The sequence below is a fragment of the Podarcis tiliguerta genome (assembly GCF_965153285.1).
Source record: "Podarcis tiliguerta genome assembly, chromosome: 8".
Taxonomy (NCBI): domain Eukaryota; kingdom Metazoa; phylum Chordata; class Lepidosauria; order Squamata; family Lacertidae; genus Podarcis; species Podarcis tiliguerta.
Window position 1 is genome coordinate 29,617,218 of NC_139541.1, and position 17,081 is coordinate 29,634,298.

At 46.5% G+C, this 17,081-nt stretch overlaps 1 protein-coding gene across 2 annotated transcripts; it reads right to left on the minus strand.

Annotated features, from left to right (window-relative positions):
* Positions 1-1,751: 1,751 nt before the first annotated feature.
* PLEKHF1 (pleckstrin homology and FYVE domain containing 1) lies at positions 1,752-16,733 on the minus strand. 2 transcript variants are annotated; one of them, XM_083451977.1, is made up of 3 exons: positions 16,483-16,729; positions 15,658-16,180; positions 1,752-6,305 (listed from the first exon to the last, which is right to left on the minus strand). In XM_083451977.1, exon 3 carries the CDS (start codon positions 6,290-6,292, stop codon positions 5,483-5,485), a length of 810 nt encoding a protein of 269 aa, XP_083308103.1. In that variant the 5' UTR covers positions 6,293-6,305; positions 15,658-16,180; positions 16,483-16,729; the 3' UTR covers positions 1,752-5,482. The 2 variants fall into 2 exon arrangements, with proteins under 2 accessions (XP_083308103.1, XP_083308104.1); XM_083451978.1 differs by lacking the exon at positions 15,658-16,180 and having other exon boundaries at positions 16,483-16,733.
* Positions 16,734-17,081: the final 348 nt, after the last annotated feature.

A 17,081-nucleotide genomic window follows, 5' to 3' on the forward strand; every position in this document is an offset into this window, starting at 1 on the left:
CCTATCTGCCATCCCCGGCCGCTCTTGCGAAGCCAAATTGTGCTCACTTCTAGCCGACCAGAACAGCTCGACAACAGAGAAGGTTGCCAAATTTATCGAGAGAGCAATGAGACTGAGAGCTGGTATCTGAATGATATCAGTGTGGTCACCCGGATTCCTCGCCTGGGTTTTTACGATTATTATCATTATCTTTTAATACTATTATTTTATTACTTCTGCCAAGTTTTAAGTACTGAGATTATTAATTTACCTAGGGTTTTAATAGGTCACAAGATTTTAACTATATTTGTAATGTACTCCTGTTGGTGTTTGTCCTTTGATGCTATGGCCTGTTGGCTATGCAAATAAAGTTTATTCATGGACCCGGAAGTGTCTTCGGACAGCGCTGGCCCCCGGCCTCTTTGAGATGGGCGCACAACCCTAGAGTCTGTCAAGACTGGCCCGTACGGGCAGGGGTACCTTTACCTTTAATTGCATTAATAGAAGTATATAAAATTATTTGAAAATGTTGTCAATGTGGTGTAGTAGGTTAGTGTCAGACTAGAACATAGGAGACCAGGATTCAAACCCCCCAATCAGCCCTGAAGTTGACCGGGTGGACTTGGGCCAGTATCTGTCTCTCAGCCTAACCTACCTCACAGTTTCTGGACCAAGTGCAAGGGGAGTCCCATACAGAGCGCACTGCAGCAATCCAGCCTTGAAGCAACCAGTGCAGGAACCACTGTGTCCAAGCTTTCCCTGTCCAGAAATGGTTGTAGCTGTCGAACCAACTACAAGTAGGAACACTTTCTGTTTTCTATGGCTTTCTATACTTCTAGAATGGAAGGCAGTCGAGGACTAGAATGCAGAAGTGTCTACTGTGGTGGCAAGAATGCAGACGTGTCGTGTTTTTGTGTTTTTTGGAGCAGAAACAGCAAAAATTCCCTCGGCGACACACTGAAATCTACACACACACAGCTCAGCCCAGTGTTCTTCACTTGCAGCTCACCAGAACACAAGCTAAAAAGCAAGTTGGGGTGAGGGTGTGCAGTGAATACAATCCTCGTTCACTGTGGACAAAGAGTCACCCGGAACCTCTGCCATTAGAGATTTAGCAGGCACTTTCTGTGCCAACTTTTAAGCACCTGCTGAAAACTTTCCTGTTCCACCAGGCCTATTGCAGGTGGAATACATCCTTCCACAATGGTTCATTGATGTCTGTGTTTAACTTTTAAAATATGGTTTTTATTGTGTGGTTTTACTGCTGCAAACTGCATATATACATACTGCAGCGTCGTGTGTGTGTGTGTGTGTGTGTACACATACATACACACACACACGACAGCGGTATACAAATATTTTTATGAATAAAATTTAGTTAAGAATAGCAGAGAGTTGTTCTGAGGCTGCGTATTTGCCTCACAGGCCTCCAATTCCAAGAGTGGTTTAACCATTAGTCCCTCTTCATGGAGAGCTCTGGGAGGGGAACAGTGGTCTCCCAACAACCATCTCAACACTCTGAGCAAACTACAGCTCCCAGAACGCTTTGAAAGAAGAGTGTGGCGTCAAACCACTTTATATGTATGGTGCGAATGTGCCTTTTGTGTCTCCTCTGTGGAGAACATGGCCGGTTTGTGTGAGAGTTCTTGGGAAGAGGGCCTAGAATGGGGCCTAGATTCAAGCAACCAGCTTCCAGCTGTCTATATCCCTCACTTAGCTTAAGTACAATGCCTTGCAAAGCATCATGGGAACAACACTCCATAAACACGCCATTGTTATTGCTATTTATTTGAGTCAGATGAGGGAGGAAAACAAGACAAAAGAAGGTTTTTTTTTTCCTTTTTAAGTGCTCCTTAAAACCAGAAACATCTGTTTCGGCTATGGCTTTTGCTGGCCAATTTCTACGCTGTTTTCCATGGGCGAGGGCAGGCGAGGTACTGTTTCAGCTGACACAGGACTTGGGGGAATGTAGTCAGTCGGAAAAGAATGAACTCCATGGAGGGGGTGGGGAGCAGGCCAAGCTCCTTCTCATTAATCTTCGCTTTTCCAGCTCTTTCTTTGCAACTTGGAAACATCCACCTAGCACCCGGAGAGTCCATTCAGTTCACAGCAGGCCGGACGGCATTTAAAATCAAAATCACATGGTCAGCTACTCATTTTGGACGGTTTTTCTTTTTAAGTGACAAAGTAGCCATGACTGTGGCTTCCTGCCATTAGTCCGTATCTTGAAGATTACACGCTCCATTAAATAGTGTGCATATCCTAATGGAAGCAGATTATAAAGGCAAAAAGCCTCCACCACAATCCAGTAATGGATTTAGGCACATATGGAAAATAGGGTGTTGCATTAGTTCCACACAGCTTTCAGTAGGTGGCCTTCGGTTCAGTTCAGACCAACGACCATCTGCAGGCAGAGCACGGGCTTTGCTACCAAACTGTAAAGCCATCTATGCGTAGGCTGCCCCTCTCAACAAATGTTACAAGAATTCCCATGGAATGGGCAGGAGAGCAAAAGAGCAGGGTGGAGAACCTCTAGCTCACGGGCCTCTTTCAGCCCACCAGACTTCTCCAGCTGGCCCACAAGGTCGTTTCAGCCAAGCCCATGCCCTCCTCAGTCAAAAGGGGATTTGCAGGTACCGGCTATCCATTGATTGGCTGAGCCCTATGCAAAGCTCTGGGAAAGATGGCGCCTTGAAAGGGTCACCTGAAGACCCAATGATCAGCTGGCTGTCAGATCTTGAGAAGCCCTCTTCAAGGCGCTGCATAGCCTAGCCCTTTGGAAGGGGCTAGTGAAAAGGGCCACCTGATGTCATAGTGACCTCAAGGGATCCTCTGCATCCACCTGTCAGATCTGGTGTGCAAGGGGTGGGGGAGGTAACAGTCTGGTCCACTGGCCAGATTTGGTTCTCAAGTCCTGATACAGAGCATCTACTTTGCACACAGAAGGTTCTTGGTTCAGTCCCCAGCATCTTCAGGTTAGCTTAGCATGTCCTCTGCCTGAAACCTTGGAAAGCCAGCGCCGGCTGGCACTGCCTTCCAGATGTAGCTGTACTGCAACTCCCATCAGTCGAAGTCATCGTAGACAATAACCAGAATTTATTTGTCGTCCAGCAACATCTGGAGATTTCTCCTGGTGTAGACAAAACTGATCTCATCTGAGCAAGTATGACTAGGCTGCAATATCTGCCCTCTGCGGCAATTTTTAATTCATTGCGTTTTTACCCCATCTTTTTCTGCAAGGAGCTCAAGCTGGCGTACCTGGCTCTTCTCCCATTCCTCATTTAATCCCCACAACAACCCTGTGAGGCTGAGCGGCAGTGCCGGGCCCAAGGTCACCAAGTGAGCTTCACGGTCGAGTGAGGATTTCAACTCTGGCCTCTCCCAGCTCTTAGTCCGTCACTCTAACCACCGCACCATACAGCATGCCATGGCAGTCAAACGGGGCCCTAGTGTTTTTGTGTTATTTTCCATAAGCATGCACTAATCTTCAAGAGGAGACCTGAAAATTGCATTACGGCAGCGTAGTATTAAATCAGAACTCTGTGCATCCATTAAAGGGAGAGAGAAAAGCCTGGTTAATTAACTTAAAAAGCTTGTTGGCCAACAGCTCTGATGTAAACACATTGACCAATGAAAATAAAAATAGAAAACGGTAAGTATAAAAATGCCAGTCAACATATTTGCTCCAAAAAAACCAGAGGAGTATAAAAAACAAGGTAACTGAACAGGCTAACAACACTGTGGTTGACATTAAGGTCCAATATAACATTTGTTGTGGCAACCAAGTTGCTGCTGTCTAACGGTCGCCGACAGAAAAGAGTTAACCTACATTCTACTGGAGTAAGGAATGAGTTATTTTCTTTTAAATTAATGTTAACAAGGCTTTTCTGCTGCCAATGACTGGTGTTGCATCAGGTGGGAGCAACTGTTAAGTGCAGAGTCTTCAAAAAACTATGCAGGCGGAAACAACCGGATCCTTCCCCACCTCCAGGAAAAGCCACACCACCACCTTTTGTCTACAAACTATTTTTAGCGTTTCACATATATAGTGTTTTCAGTTATTTGTATGATTTACTGCATGTGGAAAACATGACAGTTGGTTACAAAAGGCCTGTGCCTCCCACAAACAAAGCACTGTAACATTTGTCCCTCTTGTTGTTTTGCAAAATAAAAACATTAGTAATAAAAAATGGGGGACAGGAAGCAAAGCCAAACTTAGTATGTGTGTATATATATATATATATATACACACACACACATACGCGCGCACACACACACACAAGCCAGCACTCGTAATACAATACCACCGTTAAGAAGCCATCTGCTCACATGACAAAGCTGCTCCAAAAACCTTCATTTCGAAATGCGCATCTCCAAAACTTTTTCTGTTCATTTCAATCCCTACTCAGTCAAGAAGGTCCTACCCTCCTTCTGCATCAAGCAGATTCAAAAAAGCGCATCCTTCTGTGAAGAGCCTAAAAAAATGACTAGATTCTTGATATACAATCATATTATAAGCCCTTGATTTAATTTTTGCATGGTGCTGTCAGTTTAAAAACTGTGAAGGAGATCTTCCTCTGGTTTCATAACTTATGATTTATGGATCCAGAATTTGACTCCTGGGTGTAAGAAAGACAGAGACTACAAGATGGGGTGGGTGCCGGTCTGATGCCCAAGCCTGCAAAATGCCCAAGCTGAAAGTCAACATTTCAGGTGCCCCCAAATCTATCAAAGGGACCAAAACTTTCAGCAACGCTCAACACCTGATGTGTTGGGGGTCCAATTCAGCTCTGCCACATATGCCAATAAAAACAACTCGCTGTTAGGCCCCATCTGCACTATACATTTAAAGCAGTATCGTACCATGGCTTTCCACAAAGAATCCTAGGAACTGTGATTTGTTCAGGGTGCAGAGACCTCTACAATTCCCAGAGTTCCCTGGGAAGAGGAACGGATTGTTCTGGAAACTGTAGCTCTGTGGACAGAATAAGGGGTCTCCTCACAACACTCAGCACACTTAACAAATGACAGCTCTCAGGATTCATGAAGGGAATCATAGGAAGCTTCCTGAATCAGACCATTGGGTCCACCTAGTTCAGAATGGTCTCCACTGACTGGCAGTGGCTTCCCAGAGTTTCAGGCAGGAGTCTCACCTAGCCCTAGATGGAGATGCTATTGGGGATTGAACCTGAGACCTTCAGCACACAAGGCAGATGCTCTACCGCTGAGCTACAGCCCTTCCCCATAGCCATGACTACTTGAAGTGGAATGATACTGCTTCAAATATATAGCGCAGGCCAGGCCTTAGAGGAGACAAGCAGGCTCTTGCATATTTAAGTTTGATTCAGTATCTTCTTCCTTAACCACAGAGGAGGAAAACACATGGGACCAAAAGACACGATGAAAGCTACTCCTCTGAAAAGTGCACTTTGGAAAGTGTGTGTTCCCTGTACTCCTTGGAAATAAGTGTGTGGCCCCTGAAATTAACAAGGCAATGCAGGGGTCAGCTATGGAAAGATGACCAAGCTGTGTTGGACGTGTAAAACTCTGCCTCCGCTGACCACTGTTCCACTCTGTCCTCGTCAGACCTGTCGCTGTCATCTCCGCTGGAAGGCTCATAGCCAACCAGAGGAGAATGGGCTGTCTTTGACTGTTCCTCGCTCTCCTTTTTCGCTGCCACCAGCTGTTTGTAGCAAAGGTTGCACACCCTCAAAGGCTTCGGGGACAGCCGGGGCATCAGGAACCTTTGCCGAGAGCAGTCTCCGCACACCACAAAGCCACACTTCCGGCAGTGGTGTCTGCGCGTGAGAGTGGAGAACTTGGTTTGCGTGCAGCGCATGCAGATGTCGGTGGCCTTGTCTGGGATCCAGGGGGCGGCGTGTTCCGTGGGGGGCTGCTGGCCCATCTTGGAGAGCAAGTGGCGGATGCATTCCTCCAGGTGGCTGATCCATTCTTTCCTCTCGGTCAGGGAAGCGGCGGAAACGACGAAGGACTTCTTGGCCGTTTTGATCATCCAACGGTTCTTCATCTGCAGGGTATCTGGCAAAGTCTCCAGGGTGACTTCGTCAAGCGGTATGATGTGTTGGGAGCTATACTTCCTCCTGTTGATCACAATGCTTCCATACACAAGGATGTCGTTGAACAGGAAGAAGATCCGCGGTTTGGCTTTCTTCCGGCATTCTTTGGTCAAAATCCCTTCGCCCAAGAGGACCCTTCCAGGTATAGCCAATGGCTGGCCGGATGCTCCAAAGCAGCTCTCCACAGTCGCAATGCGTTGGCTGTTGATCTCAGTGTTGGCCAGATGGTCTACCATCTTGACAGGTCACCTGGAAGAAAGGAAGGAAAACAGAAGCTGTGACTGCTGAATCTGAGACCAAAAGGATCAAGGAAGTGGGAGTAACTCCCCTAAGAGGAAAGGTTGCGACAATCAGGGGTTTTTTTTGTTTAGAGCAGAGTTTCCCACATTTGAGTCTCCAGCTGGACTACAATTCCCATCATCCCTGACCACCGATCCTGCTAGCTAGGGATGATGGGAGTTGTAGTCCAACAACAGCTGGAGACCCAAGTTTGGGAAACCCTGTTTTGGAGAAAAGGCAAGCAAGAGACAACATGATCGAGGCATATAAAATGATGCAGGGTGTGGAGAAAGTGGACAGAGAAAAGCTGTTCTCTCCTCATAATGTGAGAACTTGGGGACATCTAATGAAGCTGAATGTTGGAATATTCAGGACAGGCAAAAGAAACTTCTTCGCATGGTGCATAGCTAGGCTATAGCATTCACTACCACAAGAGGCAGTGATGGCCACCAACCTGGATGGCTTTAAAACATTATACAAAAGGAGGATATGGCTATAACTGGCTACTAAGCTATTCTCTACCTTCACTGGCAGAGGCAGTTGCTGGAAACTGCAGAACTGGAATTATTATTATTATTATTATTATTTATTTATACCCCGCCCATCAGGCTGGGTTTCCCCAGCCACTCTGGGCGGCTTCCAACAAAATATTAAAAATACATTAAAACATCAGACATTAAAAACTTCTCTAAACAGGGCTGCCTTCATATGTAGTTGTGCCCAGGTTCATTTGGCCACTGCCTATGCTTATGTATCTTCCCTCGTCAGTGCCATGACCTTATGCTCCCCCCACTTAACATCCCAGTGGCTGAATTCAAAATGTCAAGACTCTGAAAAGTGCCTTTCCCCATGTAATAAGACAAAACCAGAATTACTTGTCTACAGCAACCCCCATCATAATTCTATGCTTGCATGATCACATATGTACAAACACCTGATACCAAAACACCGAGTGAAACATGGTAATCAGTATCAGAAGGTACCATCCTTTCAGGACTATATGACTGCAGAATGTTTGTGTGTGTGTCTTACATGTTTGGACATTCCCACATGTCAAGGACACCACACACATAGAAATCTAGCATGTCAGGGAAGAAGACTCTAGTTTTCCCGTTATCCTAGTGGGAGAAAAAAAAATGCTTTTGAAAGGGAGAAGGATTCAAATGTGTCCCCCTAGCAGCAGTCTGAAGTGGTACAGTCTAGGAAGGATCATAGCTGCATGGTTTTGTGAATATCTCTGCAACATCTCTGCAAATGTTCATGAGCAGTGCAGGGTGCACCCACACTGTTCTGCCTTGTGTTGAACAAAATAAGATTTTGCAACCCTAGTGGCAGGCCAAACATTCACATGTATGAAGAAACTGAGTCATTTCCCAAAGGCATCATATAAATTGAAGTTCACAGAGAGCACATGCTTTTTCTTGCACGTACACACAATGGGTAACCTAAGAGATCATTCACCAAGGAACACACAGCTCCAAAGCACTGAAGGTCATGCCATGGCCAGATTCCTTTTCTATAATGACTTTGTAAATAAGCATAAAAAATAACCCTGAAAATTCAATATCCAAGACACCTCCCTTCACAAAATGTGCAACAGCTACACCACACAAGAGCTTTGTAGAGAGGAAACAACAGCAAGGGAGAAAGTGCTAGAAATGACAATTGTTTTAAAAACCGCTAGAATGATCATGTTGACAATGCAGTCTGTTAGATGTTGCTCAAGAATGTACCAGTCACTATTGATGGGAAGAGATTTCCCCTACATTTCTCAAGGAGGGCCCACAAAACTCAGTGAAACTGTGTTTGCATCAACATTCCCAGGAATTAAGCTAGGAGGCTCGTGTTACGTTTTGTGAAAGTTTCATGACTGTTCCAGAACTCCCTTATTCTTCCAGCCTGGAAAAAAACGAAACACCCACAATCTGTTATGCAATCATCTTGAGGACCACACTGCCCTTGCCACATTTGAACTCATTTCTTGTGAATGTCAATTTGGCTTGGATATCTATCAGGACATTTATATGACATATCTTGACTCACGTGCCTAAACTGAGATTGGGTGTATTGATGGTCATTGTGTTATTAATGTGAGCTGGTGGTGGGGCAGTTGTTTCTTTTCACTTTGTTAAACTTTCTATAAAAATTAACTAAAATCGTATTTTGGTCCAACTGAACAGCCAAGCAGGGCCAAGAAACGAGGAGGAGCCAAAAAAGAAAGCCTAACCCAACTCAGGGACTCGCCACGAAGTCAGCCCCCATGGACCGCAACATGCTATAGGAAGGGACAGTGAATGTTGTTGGACTTCAACTCCCATCATCCCCAGCCCAAATGGCCAATGGTCAGAGATGATGGGAGCTGTTCAGCAACACCTGAAGAGCCACAGGTCCCCCACCTCTCCCCTACAGGGAGAGAGAGAAAGTCAATTCCCCCCTGAAATGCTCCCCAATGCTCATGAGCCGCAGTGTGTGCTATAGGAGAAGGCAAGCCCTGTCTATCCCAATCTAATCTCACTTGTGGAAATCTTTGCTTCCTAAGAACCATATGGCCTATACCCACCTGCCAATTTATTCCAAAGAAGGTTTATTGCATACCTCTTATGCAACAGCAGCCCATCCAGACAAGCCTAGCACATAAACTATGGAACTCCCTCCCACAGGAGGCAGTGATGGCTGCCAACTTAGATGGCTTTCATAGAGGATTCAACAAATTCATGGAGGAGGAGAGGGCTATGGACGGCTACCAGCCATGATGACTAGGCTCCACCTCCACAGCTGGAAGCAGCAGCACTGCTTCTGAATACCAGTTCCCAGAAAACAGCCAGAGGGGAGGGTGCTCTTGCACTTGAATCCTCCTTGTGGATTTCCCCACACGCATCTGGTTGGCCACTGTAAGAACAAGATGCTGGACTAGATGATCCAACAGCCAGTGTGGTGTAGTGGTTAAGAGTGGTAGACTCGTAATCTGGTGAACCAGGTTCACTTCCCCGCTCCTCCACTTGCAGCTGCTGGGTGACCTTGGGCTAGTCACACTTCTCTGAAGTCTCTCAGCCCCGTTCACCTCACAGAGTGTTTGTTGTGGGGGAGGAAGGGAAAGGAGAATGTTAGTCGCTTTGAGACTCCTTCAGGTAGTGATAAAGCGGGATATCGAATCCAAACTCTTCTTCTTAAGCCTACAAAAGTCACTAGCCCACACACGACTACAGCCATGTTTTATTTCCCCAACAGCCTGCAAGAAGGAATCCGTGATGCCATGGGGCATCAGATGCAGATCCCTGCATTGCAGGGGGCTGGGCCACGTGATCCTCAGGGTCCCTTCTGACTCTACAATTCTATGATTAAGAACCACTTTTATTTCACGCAAAAAACGCCTTTTCGCCTGGAGGCAATTTGGCGCTCACTGTAGGTGATTAGAAACAGCAGCGATTTATAAGTGCGCATAAGAGCTGTTCAGCTTAAGGACCACGGAAGCTTCTTCAGCATTTATTTTTTTTAAAGAAAAGAAACAAATGCACTGCCGAGTTGCTTTGAGGATCAGTCTGTAATAGTGAAGGACCGACTGCCCCACCATCAGCCAGCGTGATCGTTTTATATTTAAAAGACAAAACTAAAAGCCACCACGGAGTCGCTTTGCTTCTGCTATTATGAACATAATGACTTTTGCACACTACAGAACAGGAGGGGAGGGAGAAGCATGAAAAGGAAAGAAAGCTAAAAACTACAGTACCTCTGATCTCGGTGCCCATTTGAAGTGGGAACACACAGCAGAGAACGGCAAACTCCAATTATATATATAAAAAGGACCGTTGGAGCCAACCTTTCATAGCTATTAGCGAGAGGTTGTTTTCATGAGAGCTCTTGGCAGGAGGCCTCTAGTAACCTTTCATCACAGAATCCGCGGGGCTGATTAGTTTCACAGGACTCTTCTGTGGACTTCTGTCTTGTAATGCAAAACGTTCCCGAGCTTTGCACAGGGCGGCATTAATTGTACCCCTTGGTGGAGACCAAGGATGAAAAGCAAAAGGGTTCTTAGCAGGAAAGCTCTAAGCCACTTGGAACTCCACACCAGGGTGGCAATGAGGTGCAAACCTCCCTCTTTCTCTGTTCCATCAAAACCAACCTTTTCCCCATAAATGTAAAGAGCAGCTCTGCTGGGTCAGGCCAAGGGGTCACCTAATCCACTGGCCCCAGCCAGCCAGTCAGTGTTTGGAAAGCTTACACAGGTAACGGCTCTCCTCTCACGTGTTTTGTCACCTATAAGGAGCCAGTGTGGAGTAGAGGTTAGACTCAGCTCTGGACTAAGAACTTGAAGACTTCATGGGAGGCTCTTAAGCAGAAGCTGGACAGCTATCTGCCATGGATGCTTTCATTGTGATTCCTGCATTGCAGGCGGTGGGACTACTAGACGATCCTTGAGGTCCCTTCCAGCTCTACATTTCTATGGTTTTATGAGCATCAAACTCCCCACTCCACTCGGGCATGAAGCCCCACTGGGTGACAGTGGGCCAGTCTCTCTCTCTCTCTCCCCTCAGACTACCCTACCTTGCAGGGTTGTTGTGAGGATAAAACGGAAAGAACTGTGTATGCCACCCTGAGCTTCTTGGAGTATCAATGTATGAGGAGTGATGCACCCACTTGACCACCTCTTAATTATTTTATGGTAAGGAAGTGACCATCTCCACCCCCCCACTCTGGAAGAGATTATGAAGGAAAGTTAATCCCTTTGACTTCACCCACTAAAAGCCCCTGGATTTAGTTATCTGTAATTCTCCTGGCTTAATCCACCATGGAGGGGATCTTTTTAGTGGTGGCCCCCTATATCTGTGGAACACTCTCCACAGGAAAAATCCTGTCATTATCAGTGTTTAGGTACTAGGCACTTTTCATTGACTTTTGGCCTTTGGTAACCAAGCTGGCCCCTGCAGCAGGGTTCATATATAGGTGGGTTTGGGAAGGGCTTTCTTTAATATTATATCAGATGAACATTTCTGGTGTCTTCTATGATGCATTGGTTGGTTTTTTTAAAAAAAATCCTGCTGTATTGTTAAGTCACTTGGAGGCTTTTATTTTTGTAAAAAGGGGCAAATACATGTAGATGACAATAATAATAACATCTGTAGCTCCCAGGGTTCTTTAGAAGCCACAACAGCCAAATAGTTTCACAAGTAATAGTTTCACGAGTGACACAGGTGTAATATAACATGAAAATGAAACAATTGCAGAGCTCTTCAGAAGTGATTTGATCTCAAAGCCTGCAGCGACAGAAGTGATCCTGGTTAAGGAATCCACTGGGAGGCACCCAATAAATTCATGACTGTCCTACATTGTGCAATTTCTAGGGGAAAGAACTGGGTGAAAGGTAGAACTGAAGTGATTCACCCAGGAAAGGCGGCAGGATCAGTTCATGGATAACAGCAAAATGTGGAGAGGTTGTTGGCCTCCACAAAACAACCCATTGCCAGTTTCAAAGAAGAAGAAAAAAACCCTGGAACAAATTCAATAACAAGGCTGGGAAATAATGCAGATGCAGAAAAGAACAAGATCGGAATGAGAGGAATCTGAACTCTGAAGCAAAACAATATTGTGACTCAGCAAATTTTCAGAGCAGACAGCTGACCAGTTCAGAGAGCAAGTTTAGTTCCTTCGCACTGGCTTTTAGCAATCATTTGCAGCTGTTAGGTGATAGGCACAGTCTTTCGTCAAGGCTGCAGCTGTGATTTAAAGCTCCAAGAACCTTAGTTAACACACACACACACACAAACGGGAAAACTGGGGATGGTATCCACTGCTAGCCCTACTCAGAGTAGACCCACTGAAGTCAATGGACATGGCTAATTTCAGTGGGTCTACTTAGTTGGTAGTATGGCTTAGTTGGAGTCATGGGTCTTAACTGCTGCAGAGCACATCTTGAACCCCCTGCTGCCAAAGTTAAGCACTTTAATAGTACAATTCCGTTGCATGCTGACTTAAGGTAACCCTACTGAGCTCAATGGGGCCAAAGTAAGTGTACAGCCTTGTTACATAGATTTCAATGGGGTGGGGATTCAAACAACTTTGCTTCCATGGGCCGCTATCCTGTCACATGGAACAAAAACTTTTGAAATGCCTGAAGAGTAAAACATACCTTCTTGTCGCAAGAACCGAACACAAAATATTCAGTCGTTTTAGCAAAATTGGGAGCATTCTTCCCACTGATAGCTGTTACTCTTGGGACATGGGAAGGTGCACAGTCTCCTAGTGTTCATCCCAGTAATGTTAGGGAAGGGCCGTAGCTCAGTGGCAGAGCATATGCTCTGAATGCAGAAGGTCCCAGGTTCAATCCCTGGCATATCCAGGCAGTGCAAGTTCCCTGCCTGAAACCCTGGGGAACTGCTGCCTATCAGTGCAGACATTACTGAGATAGATGGTTCAATGGTTTGATTCAGTATAAGGTAGCTTCCTATATTTTAGGATACACCATTCCAACTGGGCATGCTAAATGGCCATGAAATGCTGCCTTGACTGCTGATGGAGAGGAAGACAGGGAATGGAGATGGTTGGTATGCTGAACAGAGCATACTCCGTGCTGCAACATTTTGTTGCAGGTCTCACTTGTAGAAACTAGTGGAGACGCTACTTCCAAAGAAAGGGCGGCCAGGCATTGGTTTATAGAGATCTAGTGACTCAAGAAGCGAAGCCCTGACACAAACATTTCTTGTGCTGCAGTTGAGACAATGACTAATAGCATCTGATGTTGGCCACCTTTGGGGAGAGTAAACTGTTGCCTGGGATGCCACTGGTTTCAGAAGAAACTCTGTGGAAGTTGCACAGGACTGAAACAGAGTCGTGCTTGGGAGGGTGAGCCTGACAGGCTGGTTGCAAAGCCCCCAAACAGTTACCCCACTGGTGCCCATCTGCTTACAGCAAATGGGAGCAGGCTGTCTCCAGACCTCCTGCCTCATGATTGCACAGATGTTAGAGGCTGGGACTGTGGCACAAAACCTTCTCTGTCTGTGGCCCAAGCCCTCTGGAGCCATTTTCCTAGTGAGATCCATCTGTGTCAAATGCTGTTGTTGTTCCGAAAACCCTGATTGGTGGCTAATTGTTTATTTTTAAAAAGAGTGAGCACTGACTCACTCCCACATGAGCAGAGACAGAGACCATCAATTGGCTGCATGGCTGCGCTTATCTTTACCCACCTTTGATCTCTGCAGACTAAGCTTTACATTTCCTGGCTAATTTGGCCAGCGTTCAGTACCATTCTTCCTCCACCACTATGCCAAGGAAAGCAAAACACACCTGACAAAGTGGACTCTCAAGTCCACGAGAAACACCTGCCACAACAAATCTGCATTTTCAGCAGCAACAGAAGGCTCTGATTATTATGCTGCCTCCATCCTCCTCTCCTCTCCACCCAGCCTCAACTCTGCTAGGGTTGGTTTAGCCTAGAGAAAATAAGGTGGGGGGGGGGAGAGAGGAAAAGGGGTCCATAAGAACACCAGAAGAACCTTCTGGTTCATGCCAATGGCTCATCTAGTCCAGCATCCTGTTCTCCCAGTGGCTAACCGGATGCCTGTGGGAAACCAGCAAGCAGGATTGGAGCACATGAGCTCTCTCCCCTCCTGTGGCTTCCAGCAACTGGTATTCAGAAGCATTGCTGCAGGCAGATCATAGCCACCGATAGCCCTCTCCTCCATGAGTTTGTCTCAATTCTCTTTTTAAGCCACCCAAATTGGTGGCCATCACTGTCTCCTGTGGGATCGAGTTCCTTAATTTAACTATGTGCTGCGTGACCAAGTCTTTTATTTCATTGGTCCTGAATCATCCAACATGCAGCTTCATTCGATGTCCAAAAGTTCCAGTGTTATGAGAAAGGGAAGAAAAACCTCACTCTATCCACTTTCTCCATGCCATGCATAATTTTATAAAATTCTATCATGCTGCCTCTTGCAAGCCTTTGCTCTTCAGCTGAAAAGTCCCCAAATGCTGCAACCTGTCTTCATAGGGAACTCGCTCCTTCCCCTTGATCATTTTGGCTGCCCTTTTCTGAACCTTTTCCAACTTTGCCCAATCCTCTTTTAAAGCCATTGTGGTCCCTGTCATTTACCTGCCTCCAATCTCATTTGTGGGGTGGGGTTGGTGAAGTCCCTCTTGCTTTAGTAGGCTGGGGAAAAGGGTGACAGATGAAATACAGGAAGCAGAGGGGACAGTGTCAGCAGCCACTGAAATGCATGGTTGTAGGTAGAGATGCCACCTATGGGTCAAGACCCAGGAGTGCTACAGAATGAGAAACAAAGTCAAGCAGGCCCTGTGTAGAAGTTCCTTATCAATCCTCTCTATGACACCAACAGAGAGGGCTTTACCGTCATGCTACAGTGAGAGCAAATAATGTAGAGTTGCGTCAAGATCCTCAGCTGTTTCACTCGCCTCACCTCCTTTTCAGAGCCTCCTGCTGTTGACTCACATTTGACAGTCACCTGGCTGTTTCGACACTGACAGGAGCACTTCTTGGTTTCACTATTTCTTAACGCACCAGCTACATGCTTTGAAGGATTCCTGCCATCGCCACTAAATACACACCCAAACCTAAGAGCTGGGTTGTGGAAGCTTCCATATGCTGCTGCTGCTGCTGCTGGGACTACCACTCCCATCAACCATGACCTTTGGCCAGGCTGGATGGAGCTCAGGGGAGGTGGAGTTCATCAACATCTGGAAAGTCACAGGTTCTCCACACACACACACCACTCCACCTTACAGAATCTCATCCCCTTCCTATAATCTGGCAGCTGTCCCTGCCATCACACTTACATACATACATACATACATACACAAATAAATAAATAAATAAATAAATAAATAAATAAATAAATAAAATTTAAAAACAAAGTAAGCAACATCATCATCGTTATGGATGATAATAATATTAATTTCATTTATAAATCGCTTCCCATGAGGCATGCCGAAGAGATCATTTAGGTCCATTTCAAGTACATTCTTGAAAGAAGAAAAGCGTCACTTTATGTATATTTCGATTGCCAGCGGACACAGAGAGTTGGCGTGATGGAAGTTTGAAAGCCGCTCCCACGGGCGGAAATCGCATTTTAAAAGAGACCCTTTCAGATTACAACAGCGCACTGGCTCTTCGCTCTCAGGTCCGGCGCCGGCACTGCAACAGTTTTGCAAAGTATGTGGAACTTTAAAGGATCGGTGAATTCAAAGCCCCGTAGAAAGACGCTACAGTACACAGACCCTTCGCACAGACCCCACCCCCATGCAGCGCTTCTCCCCCGCCTACGGTCGCGCAAGGCGGAGAGCGCGGTCGAGCCAAGAGAGATGAATGTACCTCCTCGTGACTTTTCCTGGTTCCTGTCCCAACCGGGTCCCCGGGTCCGTCGCTCCCGCCAAGAGACGCCTGGGAATCCGCCTTCAAGGGATCCTCTCGCAGCAGAAAGTGCAATTCCAAAGATTTTTAATCCAGAAGGGCCTCCGCAGAAGGCTCTAGGTCGAGGCTGCAACGCTACCCTTCCCTGGAAGCAAGTCCCATTGAATTTAATGGAGCCTACTTCTGAGTAGGCGACTTTCGCCTGCAAAATCTCACCCTGCTTTTTTCTTTCTTTCCCTTTTCGCATCCGCGGCTGCGTAAAAAATGAATGAAACAACAACAGCAAAGTATCTCTGGAACGCTCAGAGCCCCCAACATTCCATTCTCCCCGCTTTCCGTAAGTGTCACGAGCCAATCAACAGGCCGCCTCCGAAGCAGGACCGTCCGGTTCTGGGACGCTCAGTCTCAGCATTCCACGCGTAGCCACGCCCCCGAAAACAACGGCGGCCAATCAGAGGGCGCAGTCGGAGCCTGGTGAGTTTGGCTGGGCGGGTGAAAAAGAGAGAGCGGGGGGAAAAAACAAGAAGAAAAGAGGGGAAGGCAGAAAAAAGAGCAAGCGGCGGGGCGGTGCATGGAAACTTTGCATTCTGCTAGTAACGGAAAATTGAAGAATCATAGAATTTTAGAGTTGGGAGGAACCTCAAGGGTCATCTAGTCCAACCCTCTGCAATGCAGGAGTCACAACTAAAGCATCCACGACAGATTTAAGCTCTGTTTAAAAACTTGCAGTGAAAGAGACTCCAGCACCTTCCAAGGGAATCCATTCCACTGTCAAATAGCTCTTACCTTCAGTAAATGCTTTCTAATGGTTGAAACCTCCTTTCTTGTAACTTGAAGCCATTGGTTTGGGTCCTACCCTCCGGAGCAGAAGAAAACAACTTGCTTCATCTTCCACGTGACAGCCCTTTAGATGTTTGAAGATGGCTATCATATCTCGCCTCAGTCATCTCTTCTTCAGGCTAAACATATTCAGCTCCCTCAACCTTTCCTCATCAGGCTTGGTTTCCAGACCCTTGAACATCTTGTTGACCCTCGATTGCACACATTCCAGCTTGCCAATGCCCAGAACTGTGCACAGGACTCCAGGTGTGGTCTGACAAAGGCAGAATAGAATGATACTATCACTTCCTTAGGGACACGGGTGGTGCTGTGGGTAAAACCTCAGTGCCTAGGGCTTGCCGATCGCATGGTCGGCGGTTTGAATCCCTGCGGCGGGGTGAGCTCCCGTATTTCGGTCCCAGCTCCTGCCCACCTAGCAGTTCGAAAGCACCCTTAAGTGCAAGTAGATAAATAGGTACCGCGTTATAGCGGGAAGGTAAACGGCGTTTCCGTGTGCTGCGCTGGTGCTGGCTCGCCAGAGCAGCTTTGTCATGCTGGCCACGTGA

What these genes read in the sequence shown, in the direction of transcription:
- PLEKHF1 (XM_083451978.1), bottom strand. Translation starts at nt 6,292, where the DNA reads ATGGTAGACCATCTGGCCAACACTGAGATCAACAGCCAACGCATTGCG.